The 17,852-nt window shown below is 33.7% G+C and overlaps 1 protein-coding gene across 1 annotated transcript in view; it reads right to left on the bottom strand.

Annotated features, from left to right (window-relative positions):
• Positions 1 to 2,987: 2,987 nt before the first annotated feature.
• Positions 2,988 to 17,852, bottom strand: part of HDX (highly divergent homeobox) — a 101,580-nt gene continuing 86,715 nt past the window's right edge. The window contains exons 7-10 of the mRNA XM_037126733.2: positions 15,712 to 15,791; positions 12,577 to 12,660; positions 7,387 to 7,509; positions 2,988 to 3,173 (exon numbers count right to left, since the gene is read on the bottom strand). Of these exons, the coding sequence (XP_036982628.2) occupies positions 3,048 to 3,173; positions 7,387 to 7,509; positions 12,577 to 12,660; positions 15,712 to 15,791 (413 nt within the window). The 3' untranslated portion in view covers positions 2,988 to 3,047. The remainder of the gene's footprint in view (positions 3,174 to 7,386; positions 7,510 to 12,576; positions 12,661 to 15,711; positions 15,792 to 17,852) is intronic.

The following is a 17,852-nucleotide window of genomic DNA, read 5'->3' as shown; positions in this document are numbered from 1 at the left end:
TAGATTTTTTAAGTCTTGACCATGGCATATTTTTCATTCTGCCAATTATGATTTTTCTTTCTGGATACAGCTATTTCCTTTGGTTTCTGCTATAGAACAACCATATTTCATTTCAGGAATGTTTTAATTCCAATGATAATAAAGTAAATAATCCTGGTGCTGAAGCACAAATGCCAAAACAAAGGGATCCCTAAGTGTACTGTTATAATTGATGCAGTTTCTATATTAATGGAACTTTAAACAGGGACAAAAGAAACATCTATGCAAGTCCTTCTAGGAATTATACTTAGCAGAATCCTTAAATCTATTAAATTTTCTAATTAAATAAATTTTATTACTATCCCTAAAAAGGTAAAAGAAATTATTTGTTTTGAAGTTTATGGCTTGCTAAGGAATCAAAATCCAATGTCCTTATAGCAGGAGGTCAATGAATATTATTTGGTTTTGTGAGTAAATGCTGAGATGTGATAAATAAAATCCATAGAGTTGAAAGATGTAGACAATCATCTATCTTTACTTTGTAACAAGAATCAAATAAGAGGGGCTTAAACTGAGGCAGAAAAAATAGAGTTTAAAGATAAACTCAGTGACTAGGAAGGAGATCTTAAGCATGGCTTGAAAGCCTGGAATTTGTTCATGCTACATTAATGAATGGTCTCTGTATTTGCTGTATGTAGTAGGGACTCTTTATCTCCTGGAGCAATTGGTGAAGCAGATAAATTTAATCCTAATATCTAACGTTGTGCTCTGGCTGGTGTAGCTCAGTGGATTGATCTCGGGCCTGCGAATTAAGGAATCATGGTTGATTCCCAGTCAGGGCACATGCCTGGATTGCAGGCCAGTTCCCAGCAGGGGACACATGAGAGGCAACCACACATTGATATTTCTCTCCCTCTCTCCTTCCCTTCCCCTCTAAAGATAAATGAATAAAATCTTTAAAAAAATATCTAACATTCTGTTGTTACTCTGCACTTTCTTTCTGAATGAAATCTGACTTGTTAGCAGAGTACTAAACATTGTTTGCAACGAACCATATGGCTGTTAGTTAAAAGGAAGCATACCTAACCATTGACACATTTCTACTAACAAAAGAACCACAGTAAGATGGAAGCAATACTAAATTAAACAGCAGACAAAATGAAGAATTATCAACTTTACCTATTTGTATGTGTGGTAAGGGGACATTTCGAGATCAAAGACATTCATAACTGCGTTTCTGCCTTGGTAAATTCGTATCTGAATTTCAAGATCAAAATTGGTTTTTCTTAAAAATTACAAAAATAAACCTGGTTGGTGTGGCTCAGTGGATTGAATGCTGGTCTGTGAACCAAAGGGTCACTGGTTTGATTCCCAGTCAGGGCACATGCCTGGGTTGTGGGCCAGGTCCCCAGTAGGGGGCATGTGAGAGGCAACTACACACTGATGTTTCTCTCCCTCTCTTTCTCCCTCTGTTTCCCTGTGTATAAAAGCAAATAAACCTCTTAAAAATTACATAAATATCTGACATAGAAACCTGATGGCCAAAAGAGCAACCTAAGCTACTTCATTAACTTTTTTTACATTGTTGAAATTTTTCTTTATTTTCAGTTAACATTCAGTATTACTTTATAATAGCTTCAGGTGTACAGCATAGTGGTTAGACAAGTATAACTTAAGAAGTGATACTCCTGATAATTCTAGTACCCACCTGACACCATACATAGTTATTATAATACAGGGTGGGGCAAAGGTAGGTTTACAGTTGTTTGTATGGAAAATATATTTCATTAAATTTTTAAATATATAGATAGTAATTTAACCACACAACATGATTCCACACTTTCAACCCCAAAATACATGATACTGTGTGGTCAGGGAGAAACTGGCATTTTCCTTTTTATGGGCCCTGGTTATGCCATCTGGTACTGGGAAGGGAAAGTCTGTAAAGAATTGTCTACATTGTGTTGCCACCTGGTACCTGCTAATAGAATGACTGGGTAGCATGCCCATACAATAGTAACCAGGAAATCCAGAGGACTGTGATTTGCAACCAAAGTTGTATAATTCTTTTTGGATATTATCCTTGGCTGATGGCTCTGTACAGGCCTCACATGGAAAGGAGGTGAAACTTGTGGCAAAGCTGAATGACTACATTTAAAAAAAAATCTTAGTGGCTTACCTTACTTGTTGTTTCATGAAACATAAAAAGTAAAAAAATATTATGAAGGTGATGATAAACTTCTAATATTTGTGCAACATTTCATCTAACTCAGTTACACAATTTTACTAGTAGAATGTGAATTTTATCAATAATTGTCATTTGCAGCAATGAAGAATTCCCATTAAGACTAATCTTTTCAACATTTTGTTTCTGTACACTTAATTTATTTAACTCCAAGTTGGTGAATTATTTTTTCATAGTGCTTTCCCCCCTCTCCTCAAATATTTGGGTTAGTTAATGAAGACTACCAATAATTTACAATTATATACTAGTAATCACTTCCATTTTCAATCATTAGCTTAAGTCAAATTCTTGTAGAGTTTGAAAAATAAATCCAAAGACTCTTCCAGGTTAAATCACTTTCAAAGTTTTGTTTCAATCTTTAGTCCACTTTACCTAGTAAAAGCGTATGTTAGGAAAAAGAGAGGGAAAGAAGGACGATATGATGGCGATGAAAACAATAATTAAGCTTTAGTAAGCAACTTAATAAGCCATGTTGAAAAACTTTTGCATCTCTGCCCAAAACTATTATTAAAACTAAGATTCTTCTATAAAACTAAACAAAAAAAATAAAAAAATGAGACATTATGCATTTCATAGTTAATTTGCTCAAAATTAAAGTTATTTGTTTAGATTTCTATCACTTGGAGAAAAAGTGTCAAACAATTTTTAAATTTCATACATTTCTTGAACTGTAGCCATTATATCTTGCCCATTCTTCATAATACAATGGTTTCAATAATATATTTTTGCAACTGAAGAATATCAGGGAAACAGAATGCAGTTATCTTGAAAAGCACACCTGTTAGGCAGCCTAACAGCTGTATCATACATCAGCCCCCTTAAATCACACACTGTCTGAGGCATTTTTCTCTGATAAAGAAGACACACTGAATGAGGTATCGTCAGGCTCTGGTGAAGCATGATTGAAATCCATCTCTTCTAATTCAGGAGGTAAATCTGACAGCAGTGCCTGAGAAAGAAAAATCAATATTTTTGAATTAGTATGTGGACAGATTTCCCCCCAACTTTATGTTAATAGTTATAGTCCTCTCATGTTGATTTTTTTCTCATGGATTTTTAAAAGGAGCATTTATCTTTCAGGGCCTTATATGATATATCACCTAAAAGAAAAAAAATAATACACTATTAAAAGGAAGTAACAATGTACTAGATCTTGAGAGTATGGATTATATAGAGTAGAACCTTGGACAAAAGGGAAATCAGGAATGAGATGAACAACTATTCTGTAACAAGTGTTTTGAAGTGCTTGAGATAAGTGATTTCTATACTAGTTTTGAGTGTTCACTGATCACTGCTAAAGGGCTTTAAAATTATTAAAATATTCTTGCCTAGTTATGCTGTCTTTTAGAGAAAAACACATTTCACAAAAGGCTATTTTATACTTCAGTTGGGGAAGGAACTTAGCCATTAAGAGATAAGTTCAACTATTTTACTTTAGACTAAACTTTAACAACTTGAAAAGACTAAGCAATATTTTTTTCTTTTCTTAGGCTATGCCCATATATCTACAGATGGCCAAGAACCCACAAGGGTACAAGCTGAACCAGTGAATTTAGCTGTGTAATGATGTATCTAGAGGACTGGTCATTTCTCTGCTGGAGTAATTAGGATAAGTCAAGAGCCAAGAACTAAGCTTTGCCATGGTGTAATTGTTTCACCTAGAGTTGCAGAACATGCATCCACTCTAGAGAAATAAATGATTAATCAAGTTTATATGGCTGACAGTGTTGATGCCTACTTGTCTATAAGAAATTGTGGAGTAAATTACTGATTTGATACTCCCAACACTAAAAATAATGTAAGCATATCTGGGCAGTTTTTAGATAGCATTACTTGTAATGTGGATTTTGTATACAGAGGTAAGGAAAGAAGACCAAGGGAACAGAAACAAATGCAAGTTTCTTACTACCTGATTAAGGAATAGAAAGACAGGGCATGTTGAAGAATATATGAAGTCCACTGTTGAAATAAGACAGTATTGTCATATTCTTTTATTAAAACAAATGAAAACTAAAATACTATACTTTTTAAAAAGACTTTATTTATTTTTAGAGAGAGGGGAAGGGAAGGAGAGAAGGAGAGAAATATCAATGTATGGTTGCCTCCGTGAGTCCCATGCTGGGAACTGGCCCGCAACCCAGGCATGTGCCCTGACCAGGAATCGAACCTCGATCCTTAGGTTTGCAGGCCTGCGCTCAATCCACTGAGCTATACCAGCCAGGGCCAAAATTCTATACTTTTTGTCTCAAATAGCAGAGAGGCAAGATTAGAAACTTTCTCCTTTCTCTGAAGCTGCATAAGGAAAGACTAACTCATGTCTGGAAAAATGAATTTCTTTTATATTATTAAGTAGTTCTTGAATATCCTGCTGAAATTGAGAGTATTTAGAAAGCAGTCACCCATAAGTACTACATGCTTTTTAAGGTGCTACGTTGCACCATAAAAATAAAGCACAATGCCATTTTCTTCTATAACAGTTGTTTACCACTAACCCAGTCTAGGTGAAACAAAGCTTTTGCTGACATTGGCTGATCATGGTTTATAAGGAAGATATCACTAGATTTAGTTCTCTTTGTAATTGTGAAGAAGCTATATTAGAGAGGGCAAAGTGCTTAGAGTATTGAAAAATCAAGTGGATGAGCAGATTAGTGTCAATCTAATTCTAGATGGGAGACCTTAAAATCAAAGAAGCACAATTATTTATTTCTTTGTCATTAAATTTCACATAGTTGTCCAAGAAAATGAGTGTAGTATGAAATAGAAAAACTTTATTATCTGAGTCAATATAGGGAACTACTAATACATAAAGATGGCTTCAAAAATTTTTCTCAGTATCTTACTAGATTCCAACATTGGCACACTGAACAAATCTTTAGAATATGTCAGTTGCTAGAATTGCCTTTTTCTTAGGTACTAAGATGATTAACTTTTCTTACTACAGGTTCTTCATCAATCTATCTTCAGTTTGACCGAGGGCCACTCTTCTCCAAAGATTACAGTACTTCCCAAATATAACATCAGTCTCTATAATAATTATTCTGGGCCCTAGGGAGTGAATGCCAAGTTCCATTATGTTAATCATTATTATCATCTTACTTGCAAAGTGGAGAATTTGAAGTTCGAGAAAGGCAATTGACCTGGGTAGGATCACATACTGAATTATCAGGGGAAGAAAGACCATAACTAATGATAGAACAGGGTTGGCAGCATTATTTTTATTTTAAAATGGCCATTAATTACAAAAAAACCTTAAAGTAATATAATACTTTAGTCAGACTGTATTATATATTTTTTGATGCTGGGGTTGCTTCACTGGGGCAAAATATTCTGTGTGCCACTTATCTCACTCAACTGACCCAAATCAAGATGAATGGAAAAACACTTAAGATTTTTAAAAAAATGGGAATCCAATGAAACACATTCCTTCTAGAAATAAACCTTTAAGAATTTCACAGTGTTGAATCAGTAATTTAAGACATCATCTGAATAACTTTTATGGGATAATATTAGCATCTGCTGTATTTTGAGATCATATTTTGAGATCCATGATACCTGATATCAACTATGAAAATTAGTAATTTCTATTCGAGTACTTAATTTGTAAGCTATGACTTTTAGTATGGTTTTTGTATAACATTCTCTGTTTCTCAGCCAACATTTTGTCCATATCTTAGTTCATTAGTCTTTATCAGAAGAAAAGTATAAGAGAAGGAGAAAAGTAAAATGTAAAGTAGTTACTTTTCTTATTTGTTAGTGGTTTTAGGGGAAAGAAGCAACCTATTAACATGAGGTTAGAATTAGCAAAAAAAATGTAATTTGTATGTTATTCTTAGATATCAAGAGACATAGACACCTGCCATTTAGCTGGCTGTGTAACTCTGAATTCAAAACCAGACTATGACTTTGGGGATCAGGACCATACTGTAAGTTATTCCTCTGGTTGGACCTAATATTCTTCCAGTTATTTAAAAGTTATAGTACCAATGGGACTGTGATAAAGACCATCAACTTATTCTGTAAAATCTTTAGCTTAGGTTCATAAAAACAAACACATTTTCAGTATGTCATGGGATACACATAGCTCACATAATAATGCAATTTTCTTTAAAAATCTGGCAAAGGTAACGAAAGATTGATGTCTTGGGATGTCTCTGTGTGTGCCACAGGGAGAACAAAATCTATGGAACTGGAAATATAATGTGTGTGCTAGTTTGAACCTCATCACTAAATTATTTTAGTTTACATTTTGTTGTTCTATACTTCAGTGAAAAATAAAGACTTTTTCTTTTTTAAAAAAGGGAGAATTGTGAGATACTAAGACTATTTTCCCCCTGGAGATGTCTGGGATAATATGTGCAGTCTTGTTAAGATATAAAGGATAAATTTTTGTACTCTTGAGGTTCTTTGCTGAATAAAAGCTTCTTAGACTGCTTCTTAATTAATGGTTACCTTTGTCACATACTACTCACATTGAACTTTTCTAACAAGGAATCAACAGGGCAGTAAGTATACAATTCAGAGGCAAATGTGGTACCATTAAAGTATTGAATAGACCACTAGAGTTCTATAATTCTTTTTAGCAAGCATAATAAATTGTTATAAAATTTCATTCACAAAGATTCCCAAATATGTGCCTCTCTAGTTAAGGTAGTGGTCTTTACAAACATTTTGAGAATTTCTTTAAAATGATCATATTTCAATCCCTATTTAGCCCTGACTGTTGTGACTCAGTGGGTTGGGCATTGTCCCACACACCAAAAGTTCCCCGGTTCAATTCCCAGTCGGTACATGGGTGGGTTGCAGGCCAGGTCCCCAGTAGGGAGCGTGTGAGAGGCAACCACACATGGATGTTTCTCTCCCTCTCTTTCTCCCTCCTTTCCCCTTGCTCTAAAAGTAAATAAAATCTTTTAAATTTTATTTAAGATTAACTTGGAATTAAAGTATATTAATCAGTTAGTTATTTTCATTTTCCACTAAGCAGCACGCAAACTTCTGAGTATGCAATATCAAAAACTCTGTGCTGAAAAATGTTCTAAGTAACAAATCTTTCCTTGATGGAAAGCAGGGGTGAAGTACAAAAATATATATATGAAAAACCCAAGTGTGACATGCCATTATTCAACATGATATATTACAGCTTACTATTCACTTCTGGCACCTACCTGTTGTTGTTCCTTATCCTCAGCTTTCATAGCTAGTATCAAGCTTCTGACAAATGTCTGAAGTTTAAAGTACTTTTGCTTTTGAATCTCTAGCTCATGTTCCATGAATCTGACTTCTTTATTCTGAAGGAGAAAACACTATAATTACCATCTGCAAACATAGCAGAATACATAGCTGTTGCACAATAAAATTCTAAAAAAGTAATAAAATTAGAGAGAGAGTAATTTTTAGCATAAAGGAATAAAAGCACAGAAGGAAATTGTCCTTTTACTCAAAGGCTATTTTTTAAGCAAATCACTAACAGAAAACAATTTGGTAAAAATCCAATGAAATTAATTTCAGTAAGAAAAAAATCAAGAAACAGCTCTCTCCTTGAAAAGATTTCTCCTATATTAAACCTAGTTAGCATTTGAATTAAGATTAAGAATAGACAGAGCTCAATTAACCCCAAGTAAAAAGGAATTGCAGATGCATTAATGCTGAATATATAATACACAAAGCCAAATACTGAGAGCTGAAAAGGTTATAATTTTTTCCAAGGAGAGACTAAATTTATTACTAAAACTGTTTTAAGTGGTTTGCTGAGCACCCCTGCCTTTATGTAGGAGTCTGTTACTCAGAAAATATTTCCAAATCACTCTATAGCACTAATTTGAGACCAATTCTCCCTTCACTATCTTTGTTTGTTGTGTAGAAAAAAAGGACTAAACTAGGATTTTGGAGGATTTTAGTGCCAAGTCTACTAATGATTGTGTAAATGTGGACACCAACTTTTCTGTGACTTTGTTTACTCATCAGTGAAATGAATATAATATTAATAATCTAGAAGTGAATATAAAATTAATAATCTTTGGTTATTCTAGTTTTCAGGGTTATAAAGTTCTTACAAAAAGGTGGCCTTAAAAGTGGTTTGAGTAGATTTACTATTAAAGCTACAGTAGTCAAGAAATCAACAATAAGTAGTATTCGCAAAAGATTGGACATATAGGTCAGATGAACAGAACAGAAAGTCCAGAAATATGTGTGCTAAAAATGGTCACATGTCTATATGGTTGGAGAAATAGACAAAAAAACTGTACTTGAAAAATAACTAAATAAAAAAAAGGTGCTGAAGTAATTCAATGGACAAAGAAAGGATAGTTTTTCAAAGAACAGTGATTGAACAATTATAAATTTATACCTAAAAAATCAACTTTTACCTCACATCATAAAGAAATGGATCATACACCTAAAGGTAAACCCTAAAACTGTAAAACTTCTAGAGAAAGACAGATGAGAAAAATCTTTGTGTCCTTGTGTTAGACAAAGATTTCTCAAGGGGGACACAAAAAGCATGAAATGTAAAAAAAAAACTTTGTAAAAATGTTTGGTTTTCAAAAGACACTGTTAAGAAAATAATACAAGCTCCATATTGGGAGAAAATGTTAGTAAGTCAAATATCTGATAAGTACTTGCATTCAAAACACAGAAGGAACTGTTACAATACAATTATGAGCTCAGACAAAGAAAAAGCAGGCAAAGTATCTGAACCCACACTTTATCAAAGAAGATGGGTAAATGAGCAATGAACACATTAAAATGTTTAATATCATTTGTCATTAAAGAAATGCAAAATAAAGCTACAAAGAGATGATACTGCCAACATACTACAATGGTTAAAGTTAAAGAAACAGACAATAGCAAATGCTGATAGGAATGTGGACCAGTTTGGAGTCTTATACATTGCTGATGGAAGTGTAAAAGGGAACATCTACTTTGAAAAATATTTTGCAGTTTCTTATAAAATTAAATCTTTCTTTCCTACCACCTGACTGAGCAATTCTACTCAAGTATTTATCAAAGGGAAATATATGTCCACAGAAAGACATGTATAAATATTCCTGGAAGCTTTATTCACAATAGCCAAACACTAGAAACAACACAAGTGATCATCAGTAGATGAATAAACAGATTGTAGTCATGAACAGACAATAGTGTCCTCTTGTAAAAACTCATCTAAACTGTATAAGGAGGTGAATTTCATTGTATGGAAATTACAGGTCAAAAACCTGACTAAAAATGAAAAATAAATTATTAGCTGGCCCCTTTGCTAAAAACAACAACAACAACCCTGAAAGCAATCTATGAGTAGTGTTTGCAGCTGGAGAATTGGTCTTGAAGTGCACAGCAGGACCTTTAACAGCATTTTTTCAATAATTTTCATGAAAGACATTAAAATTAGTTAATTTTAGGGGCATTTTTTGTTGTTTGAGATGAAAGGATGCAGTTGCATTGGTCACCCTGAGTCTATGAACATGTTTATTACATCAACTATTTTATCAGCTCAGTTTAGGACTTATTTTACCTAATAAAACTTCTTTTTCAGACTATTTCATATCAAGTGAATCATCTACAAATGATGATTCAAGCTAAATTCCTTATCCAGAGACACTCTGTAGCAAGCTACTTTACAAGACAGCATTATAATAAATTTCAATATGGTCCTGCCATAATACATTCGAGTAGTTCTAAATATATAGATACTTTTGGTGCGTATTGTCAGAATTAATAGCATTAGTAAAGTGTTGACCAGGAAGTCTTTTCAAATAATAACCATTATTATCTTAGTGTCTCCTTTGAGTGCATTGTCCTTTTGAGCTGCACTCACAATCCATTAAAATTTTTAAAAACATTAATTCACATTTGCAAAAGTCATGAAGCATTGTTGGTATGCAGATCTCTAATTTCTCATGTGAATGTTCCTCCTCTTTCTAAGTATTTATGCAATGTTTTAAAAACACAAATGGCTTTGAGATCATTTAAAATTATGGACATTTCTTCTCAGAGCTGCTTTTTGCAAGCCTATTAAATACTTCCAAGATTACAGGCAGTAATTTACATGTATTTTAGAGACTTGCCTAAGTAAATAGAATGTTCGTGAGGAACTAGTAAGGTAACATCAACCACTGACTTTCAGAATGCAAGATCTAGCCCATTTTTCACATTATAATCTTCCCTACCTTGAAGTAAGTTCTGTCAATTCTTTTCCAAGATGACTGTAGGGAACATTGGAAGTGTTATTTTATGATATAGTGCTTATGCCTCAGAGACTGAGATCACCAACTTGTCTCATAAATATTTTGGGTGAGTTAGAACTCCTAGAAATATTTTTAGGAATATATCTGAATCCGGTATGATGAAACTGAGCACTGCTGGTTGCGCAGTAACAATTATCAAATGTGTATTAGAAATATTCTTTCATTTTTGCCACAGTGAATTTCAATAATAATGGGAGACTTGTTTAATTTAGCAAATGAAAAAGTTATCATAATTGAGCTTTCTGTCTTAATTGATTCTGAGGACTTTAATATATTCACTAAGGAATTAGTTACTAGATATCTATAAATTAAGCACTAGACCAGATAACACAAAGATAAATAACTCTCTACCTTCAAGGCTCTTATGATGAATGTACTTAAGAAACTGACAAAGTGATTTTGATCCCCCCAAAACTAACATGTATGCAAATAAAGTACCAAAGTTCTCTGAAGAAAGATTAAATTTCTAAACTGATAAGGATGTTTTAAATCAACATCCCGAAATCAGCAATGAGAACTATTATATGAGGTTTCACTTGCCCTTATTTTAAGTTAACAAAATTCACAGATGAAGTGGATCAAAATATTTTAAATAATGATTATAAAAAATATTTCTATATAGGTCTGATTTTTTTTAGAGTTAAACAAGTTTATATAGGATGGCAATGTGTTATAAAAGACATCCTTAATAGCGCAGTGAAAGACCCCTTGTTCCCAAAGCATTTACCACAATGGAAAACACTGAATCACTGAGTGTTCTTTAGAGTTCAATGAAAATGTTAATTAAGATTTCTAGACTGAACACTCTGCCCTGCCCTGGCTTTTAGCTCCGAGACTTCTCAAGTTTGCTGGAACACCAGAGGGGAAAGGTCCTAGAAAGAATCCTCAGAGTTCTGGGCCCAGCCCTATCGGAACTGTTTGAGAGTGTTAAGTGGAGCACACTTAACAGCTGTGCAATCCAGTCCTCTTGTCTGTAGTTTCCATAGCCTGTGCCAAGCAGAGCCATTTTAATCCTGAACTTAGAAATATATGATCTTGTGGCAGAGATGATAATGATCTCTTGTACTTTAGAACCAATAACTTTATTTTGTTATATAGAAATACAGTTTAAATACAAGATTGTACTGTGCTCTTTGACCATCGTGAAAATAAATTTTGACAGATAATTTCCTTTTGTGTTTGCAGTGTTCAATATTTTAAAGTCTGACATGTTATGAACATTTGGAAAACAATCTAAACAATCTGTTGAATGACATAACTTTCAATTACAGTAAAACTAAAAAAATGAGAAAAGGACAGCTGTTCTTTTTTTCTGATTAGATGTTATATTATTCTCTGTTAAAATCTAAATACTAGTCTCTGCTTTGACCCTCTTACGATATTCTAAAAAAAGGGCTTTTGTATATGGAAAGAATGATTCTGTGGCCAAAATTTCAGAAAGCCCCAAAGTTACCTTGTGGTTATGATACTGATTAACAAAAAGAAAGCAATTCTATGTATATGCAGAAAATATATTAACATATGGACAAATAGCTTATGTCAAAATTTAATAAAAACAAAATTGTGTATGGTATGTTGTCAAAGTAAGCCTTTCACTTTAGTAAGAAGTGACATTAAGAAAAGGTAATTTCTATTCAGAGTCATTAAGTATTTGCTTTAGGGATTGTTTTTCAACTTCTACAACAGGTATACTATTATATTTTAACAAATGGCCTTCGGAAGCTACAATTTGAGATAAAAATTAACAGAGGAAAAATCTGGAAAAAAATTCCTTTTTACCATCTTAGAAAAATTAACATTGGGTTTAAAAAGCATTGCCATAAATTTCACATTAACCACCATTATATACTGCATCACCTTGTCATACACCATCAATACCTACTCCTACCAAGCAAACTTTGCGCTTATAACTATAACCACTGAACCAGCCAGTATTAATTAAAATGCCTGGAACCTTGACTGATATCCAAGTTGTCTGAGAGAGTCAATGTGGAGCCCCAGGATGTTAAACTTATGAAATGGAAGTGAAATAAACCAGTACATAAGTACTGTAACAGCCTGCCTCATTTAATGCCTTCTCTTAGTGAGTTCACTATTTAAAATTACTTTTACCTTATAATCCAAGAAAGAATTCACTTGTTCTACTTCAGAATTACTCATCATATCACTTTCTTCATCATCAATAATTTCTATTTTCTGTAACACAGAGCAATTTTGATAAATATAGATTTGTTCATCATCACTACACTCAACAACACATAGAGCATATACATTAAAAGTTCAGTTTTAGTTATGTGATTATCTAGTCAAGAATATCCAGAATAAACTTCAATAACTTATTTATTACATTTTAAAATAGAAAAAAATCTTTCATGGTAACACCTGAAAAAAAAGCATTCAAATTATGCTTAAATAGTGCCCTCCAGTGACAGGGAACTTCTTTCCTATAACGGTAGTGTAATGCTAACCATACTTAATTGGTTTAAAGATTTTCTTTTTCAAGTCCCCACATATTTCTTTGCAATTTCTAATGTAAAATGTCAACATATGACATTTAGTCCTGTTAAATACATTTTTAAAAATCACTTATTTCCTGCACTCCATTAGCTAGACAATTGAAAACAGACATGTATAATATAATGATCAAAATAGCATGGCTATTTATTTCCTTCACTGGACAGTAAGAAGGAAGAATAGGAGAGATTCTAAACTGCCCTTAGCTTTTGAGTAGAGGTATAGAATAGTTTGTACAGTTTCTTGCACATACAAGGTACAAATTAAATACCTGCCAAAAGAATAAACAAAACAACTTAGCACTGATGAAAAGAATAACCAATCTGCTCCAATCATGGGGGCAAAGCAAGTTCGGTAATAATGGAACATTTTTTTGAAAACCAAAACTAAGACCTGCTGGCATGGCTCAGTTGGTTGGAGGATTGTCCTGTAAACTGAAAAAGGTTGTGGGTCATGTCTAGGGTTTGCTCCACAGTTGGGGTGTGTACAGGAGCAACTAACTGATCAGTGTTTTTCTCTCACATCGGTGTTTGTCTCCCTCCCTCTCTCCTTCCTTCCCCCTCTCTCTAAAATTAATGAGCATGTCTTTGGGTAAGGATAAAAAAACAAAGATAAAATCAACTATAATATCTCATTAAAATAATTTTTACTTTTATGTATGAAAAACGTAGTTAAGGAAAAACACTTTTAAACATTTAATCCCTGCCAACACAAAAGGAATTTTTAACAAGAGAAAAGCTAAGCTAGAGCTAGTCACTAGGCAGTATTTTAGGAACAAGCACATTAATAGCAACATGTTGTGGGCAGAATCTAAAATCAAGCTTCTTACCCAGCAATATATATGGTGATTAAAAGTTGCAAACAATCTTGGAATGATCATATTTGACATATTATCTATGAGAGTACAATAGCATAACAGGGTTTGTGACCTGTAGGCTTCTGAGTCAGGAGGACAGCTGCAATGAAATTGCTTTCTACTGCTGCCTGGAGATAAATCTAATGTTTTGTTTTCAATTATAATCACTATAAACTTAGGGCTTAATCATGTTGGCTCTTACCAGACCTCAGATTTGATACTTTTTTTATCCTGTTTTTGGATTCTCAATATATTTGTATAGGTTCTGGGAAAAAGTAGCTAAGTAATCTAAGGAAGATGGCACCAAAGGCCACTGTATAGATTTGTGCATATAAATGGGTCTTATATGTCTTTGTGATTTGTTATCCATGAATAATTGGGGACATTCAAAAGTTATAGGCAGAGGAGATCAACCTTTGAAAGTTTGGTTCCCAGGCCCGCGCTCAATCCACTGAGCTACGCCAGCCAGGGCTGAAAGTTTGGACTTTTGTCTCTGAAAATCAATCGTTCTTAAGAAATTAAGTGTCCAAGTGACTGTGAGTCATCCCATGCCATGATTTCATTCATTATCTTCAAATGCCTGAAGCAAAGGAGATCCAGTTCAGAGAAATTCAAGCTAAAATGAGCACATCTTTAGGGAAAAAAGGTTCCAATTTTTAAGTAACTATATATAACTTGTATAATGTCTTTCAAATCTACAGCAGAGAATATTATTACTTCGTAGGATTTAAGAATATTAGCACAGTTAAGAATTGTGTAAAACTATTATTATGATTTATATAGTGAAAACATGACTTTACCTCAAAATAAAGGCTTATTTTCCTATGTGCTCATTGAATTTAGTGTTAGAAGGGTCAAATAGCAAATTATATCAGGATTAAAATCAATAAAATGCAATCCTAAACTATATTCTGCATGTGGAAGACACTGTCATATATTGTTGATGTTTATCAAAAAAGAACAAAACTATTTTATGTGCTTAACTTTTATTAAGGAGATGTAGCAGGATTATAGTGTCAGATAAACAATGTTGTAATGAAAGCAAGGGTAAGTCTTGAAGTTATCACCATTTTGTAACAGAAAAATCCATTATAGGGACCATTTTTAAAGGGACCCTTAAACACAACACACTGTTTAAAAGGCAAAAACAAAGCACAGTAACATTATCCTTTATGTCTGACTTTAATTACATCTCAGTATCTATATTATTTTACAGAGTCAGAATATAAACAGGTACTGCTAAAACAGCTGCTTAAAGGACAATTCCATCTGTTTAACAATAATGTTCAGATTTTTACAAAACTAATTTTATTCCACACATAACCTGTCTCTGCATGCCATTCAGTTGCTTAATGCTCTTTCCTCCATTTCTACAATTTTTATGATAACTAATAGAGTTCAATTAACTAGAAAGAAGAAAAGGTCCCAGACATAATATATAACATGAATATGGTCTAAAGAGAGACCCTAGACTAAGGAATATTTGGATACAAGTCTCAGAACTAACAAAAGTTTCTTTGATAATATCAGGCTAACCTCTATTTTAATTCTGCCATCTGTCAAATGAGAAAAAAAATTGCTTTTTGCTAAATGCATTGAAGAAAAATAACTTGTTATTTGTGAAACATCCTATGTGTAGTAAGCATAAGATTTTTATATTTGCAAATCTCCTAAATCAAAATATGAGGTTGAATTGACAGCGCTTTAAATTTCATTTGTTAAACCCCCAAAGAGATATAATTTCATTGCTAACAGTTTTGTTTTAGTTTGCAAAGTGGAGCAAGACTTTATTCTGACAATACTGATGTTGTCATCAACTCAAAACATATCCCTGAAATTCATCATGTAATGAGGAAATAACTTCAAATGGTACATACCACATTATCTTCAGATACTGCATGGTGGTCATCCTCCTTACCAGCCCTTCTTTCACTAGGAACAACTTCATTGGATTCTTCTATAGAAAAAAGGCATGATTTAATTTTTCATTCCTCAAAACCTGTTAAGAATGCTTCCTTCAAGAACAATAAAATAATTTATTTTAAAAAGGCACAAATGGCAAATTCACTCTATATATGCTTTGATGAGCAATTTTACTTTTAAAATATGTTCTAAGGAAATAAATGTGGATTGGTAAAACTACAAGGATGGTCATACTGCATTTTTTATAACTAAAAAACAAAAAGGAAGCAACATAAGTCATTTAGGACCTATCTCTACAATAAATTTTGAAGCTACTAAAAATGAAGTAAAAGAATAGTGGATAATAAACAAAATATTCAAGACATATTTCCTGTAATGAACATATATCCCTTTTATGATCAAAATTTCATATTCTGAAAATGAGAAATAAAATAATAAAATAAAAAATTAATTCAGAGAAACCAGTCCACTAAAAAGCTCTCTGTGCTAAGCTAGGGGAAGTGGCTAGTTCACGGCATCAGGTGTGTACTATATAACCACCAGTTTTACATTACCTCAACTTCTTAGGAAAACAGGGCAGCAACATTTCTCCCTGTTCTTTCTGCAGTGCCATTTTGAGGCAGATAAGTAAAAAGCCATGAAAGTTCCTGGGCAAGTGGAACAGGGAAATTGAGACAGACAGTTGAACACAATGGCTGAGCAATTTACAGCCAGATCAGAAGGTCACCTCCCTAGAGATTACATCTAGGAATCAGTTGTATTTTTCAGCTCCAGGCCCAGAAAAGCAGCAGAGTCATGGGATTACTTAGGAACAGTTATGATGACTAAGGACCCCCTTCCCAGTCACTGTCCAATCAGTGGAGACTATGACCCTGAAAGGGTGCACCTGGAGAACTGGTGCATATTCTACTAAAACCATCCCGAGTCCTCCCCTAGGGTTCCCGCCTGCAAGACAGCTTACGAAAGCCACAAGACAAAGACCCAGAGCAGGCTGCTCTCTGTCTGGGGAGCAGCACATCATTCCTTTTCTACTCTTCTGCCCCCACAGGCATGTATCTCCTAAACTCTAAGGAACCCCATAACATGCAACTAGGGGAGCAATGGGCAACAGCAGTTGTCCCAGGCTAACCCCCTGATCAGTTTTCTAAGGCCTCCTTTTCTTTTACTTCCCAGTGAGCTAATGCAGCCCTGCCTAGCCTCTCCTGTTGCTTCCTCTATGTAAGCCTTTCCTTGTGTCACTGTTCCCAGCCTTCATAAATGTGTCCTTATGGTCACGTGGACTCATGTTGTGAAGTCCTTCCTACATGAAGTGAAGCACCCACACACTACACCTGGCCCTAGGCAGCCCCAACTCAGGGCCAGGTCCTTTGTTCTGTAACAATATCATAAAGATTATTTACATAAATACTAGTGGATCTTTTCAGCCTCTTGGTAACTGACCTTTTATTTCACCATATAAAGCATAATAAAAATACCAGCCTCATAAGATTTTTCGAGTCCATTCCTTTTCATGGAAAGACATATAGGTGTGCTCTGCATGAACATGGGGATGATTAGGAGGAAAACATGGTTGATCCAAGAACTCACATTTGAATATAAAATTACAGCTTAAGTACCCAGGCGAATTTTATCTGAGTTTTAATGCAAAGTTCAATTTAATTTTTTAAATAAAAGAATGGTCCCTAGACAGAGGAAACTATTATCTTTTTGTTATTTAGACATTTCAAATCACAGGCATTTCAAGTCCTATGTAATCAGAAACTAAATAAAATAAAGGGATGAAAAATTGTCATCAAGTTTAGTTCAGAGCTGGTATTAGTACTGGTGCACTCAGAATAGGGGTTATATTGCTCATTGACAAGATCATTACTGGAATCATTCTTCATTGGTTTGCCTTACATTTCTATTCTCACTTGCTCATAACTTTGTACACAGTTCTGCTTTATCCAAACATATTTATACATGGTTAATTGTTTTATAAAATATAAATAAAAATTGTTTTGAGGCTTTCTAAAATACAAAGTTATGAGGTCACAGAGCTGAATAAGGCATTTTTTTTGTTGCTGCTTACAGATAGCTTCCACATTACTAAAAG

The sequence above is a fragment of the Artibeus jamaicensis genome, unplaced genomic scaffold (genome assembly GCF_021234435.1).
Source record: "Artibeus jamaicensis isolate MK-2021 breed Jamaican fruit bat unplaced genomic scaffold, CSHL_Jam_final contig_241, whole genome shotgun sequence".
Taxonomy (NCBI): domain Eukaryota; kingdom Metazoa; phylum Chordata; class Mammalia; order Chiroptera; family Phyllostomidae; genus Artibeus; species Artibeus jamaicensis.
The sequence above is the reverse complement of the archived record's forward strand: the minus strand, read 5'-3'. Positions and strand labels throughout refer to the sequence as shown.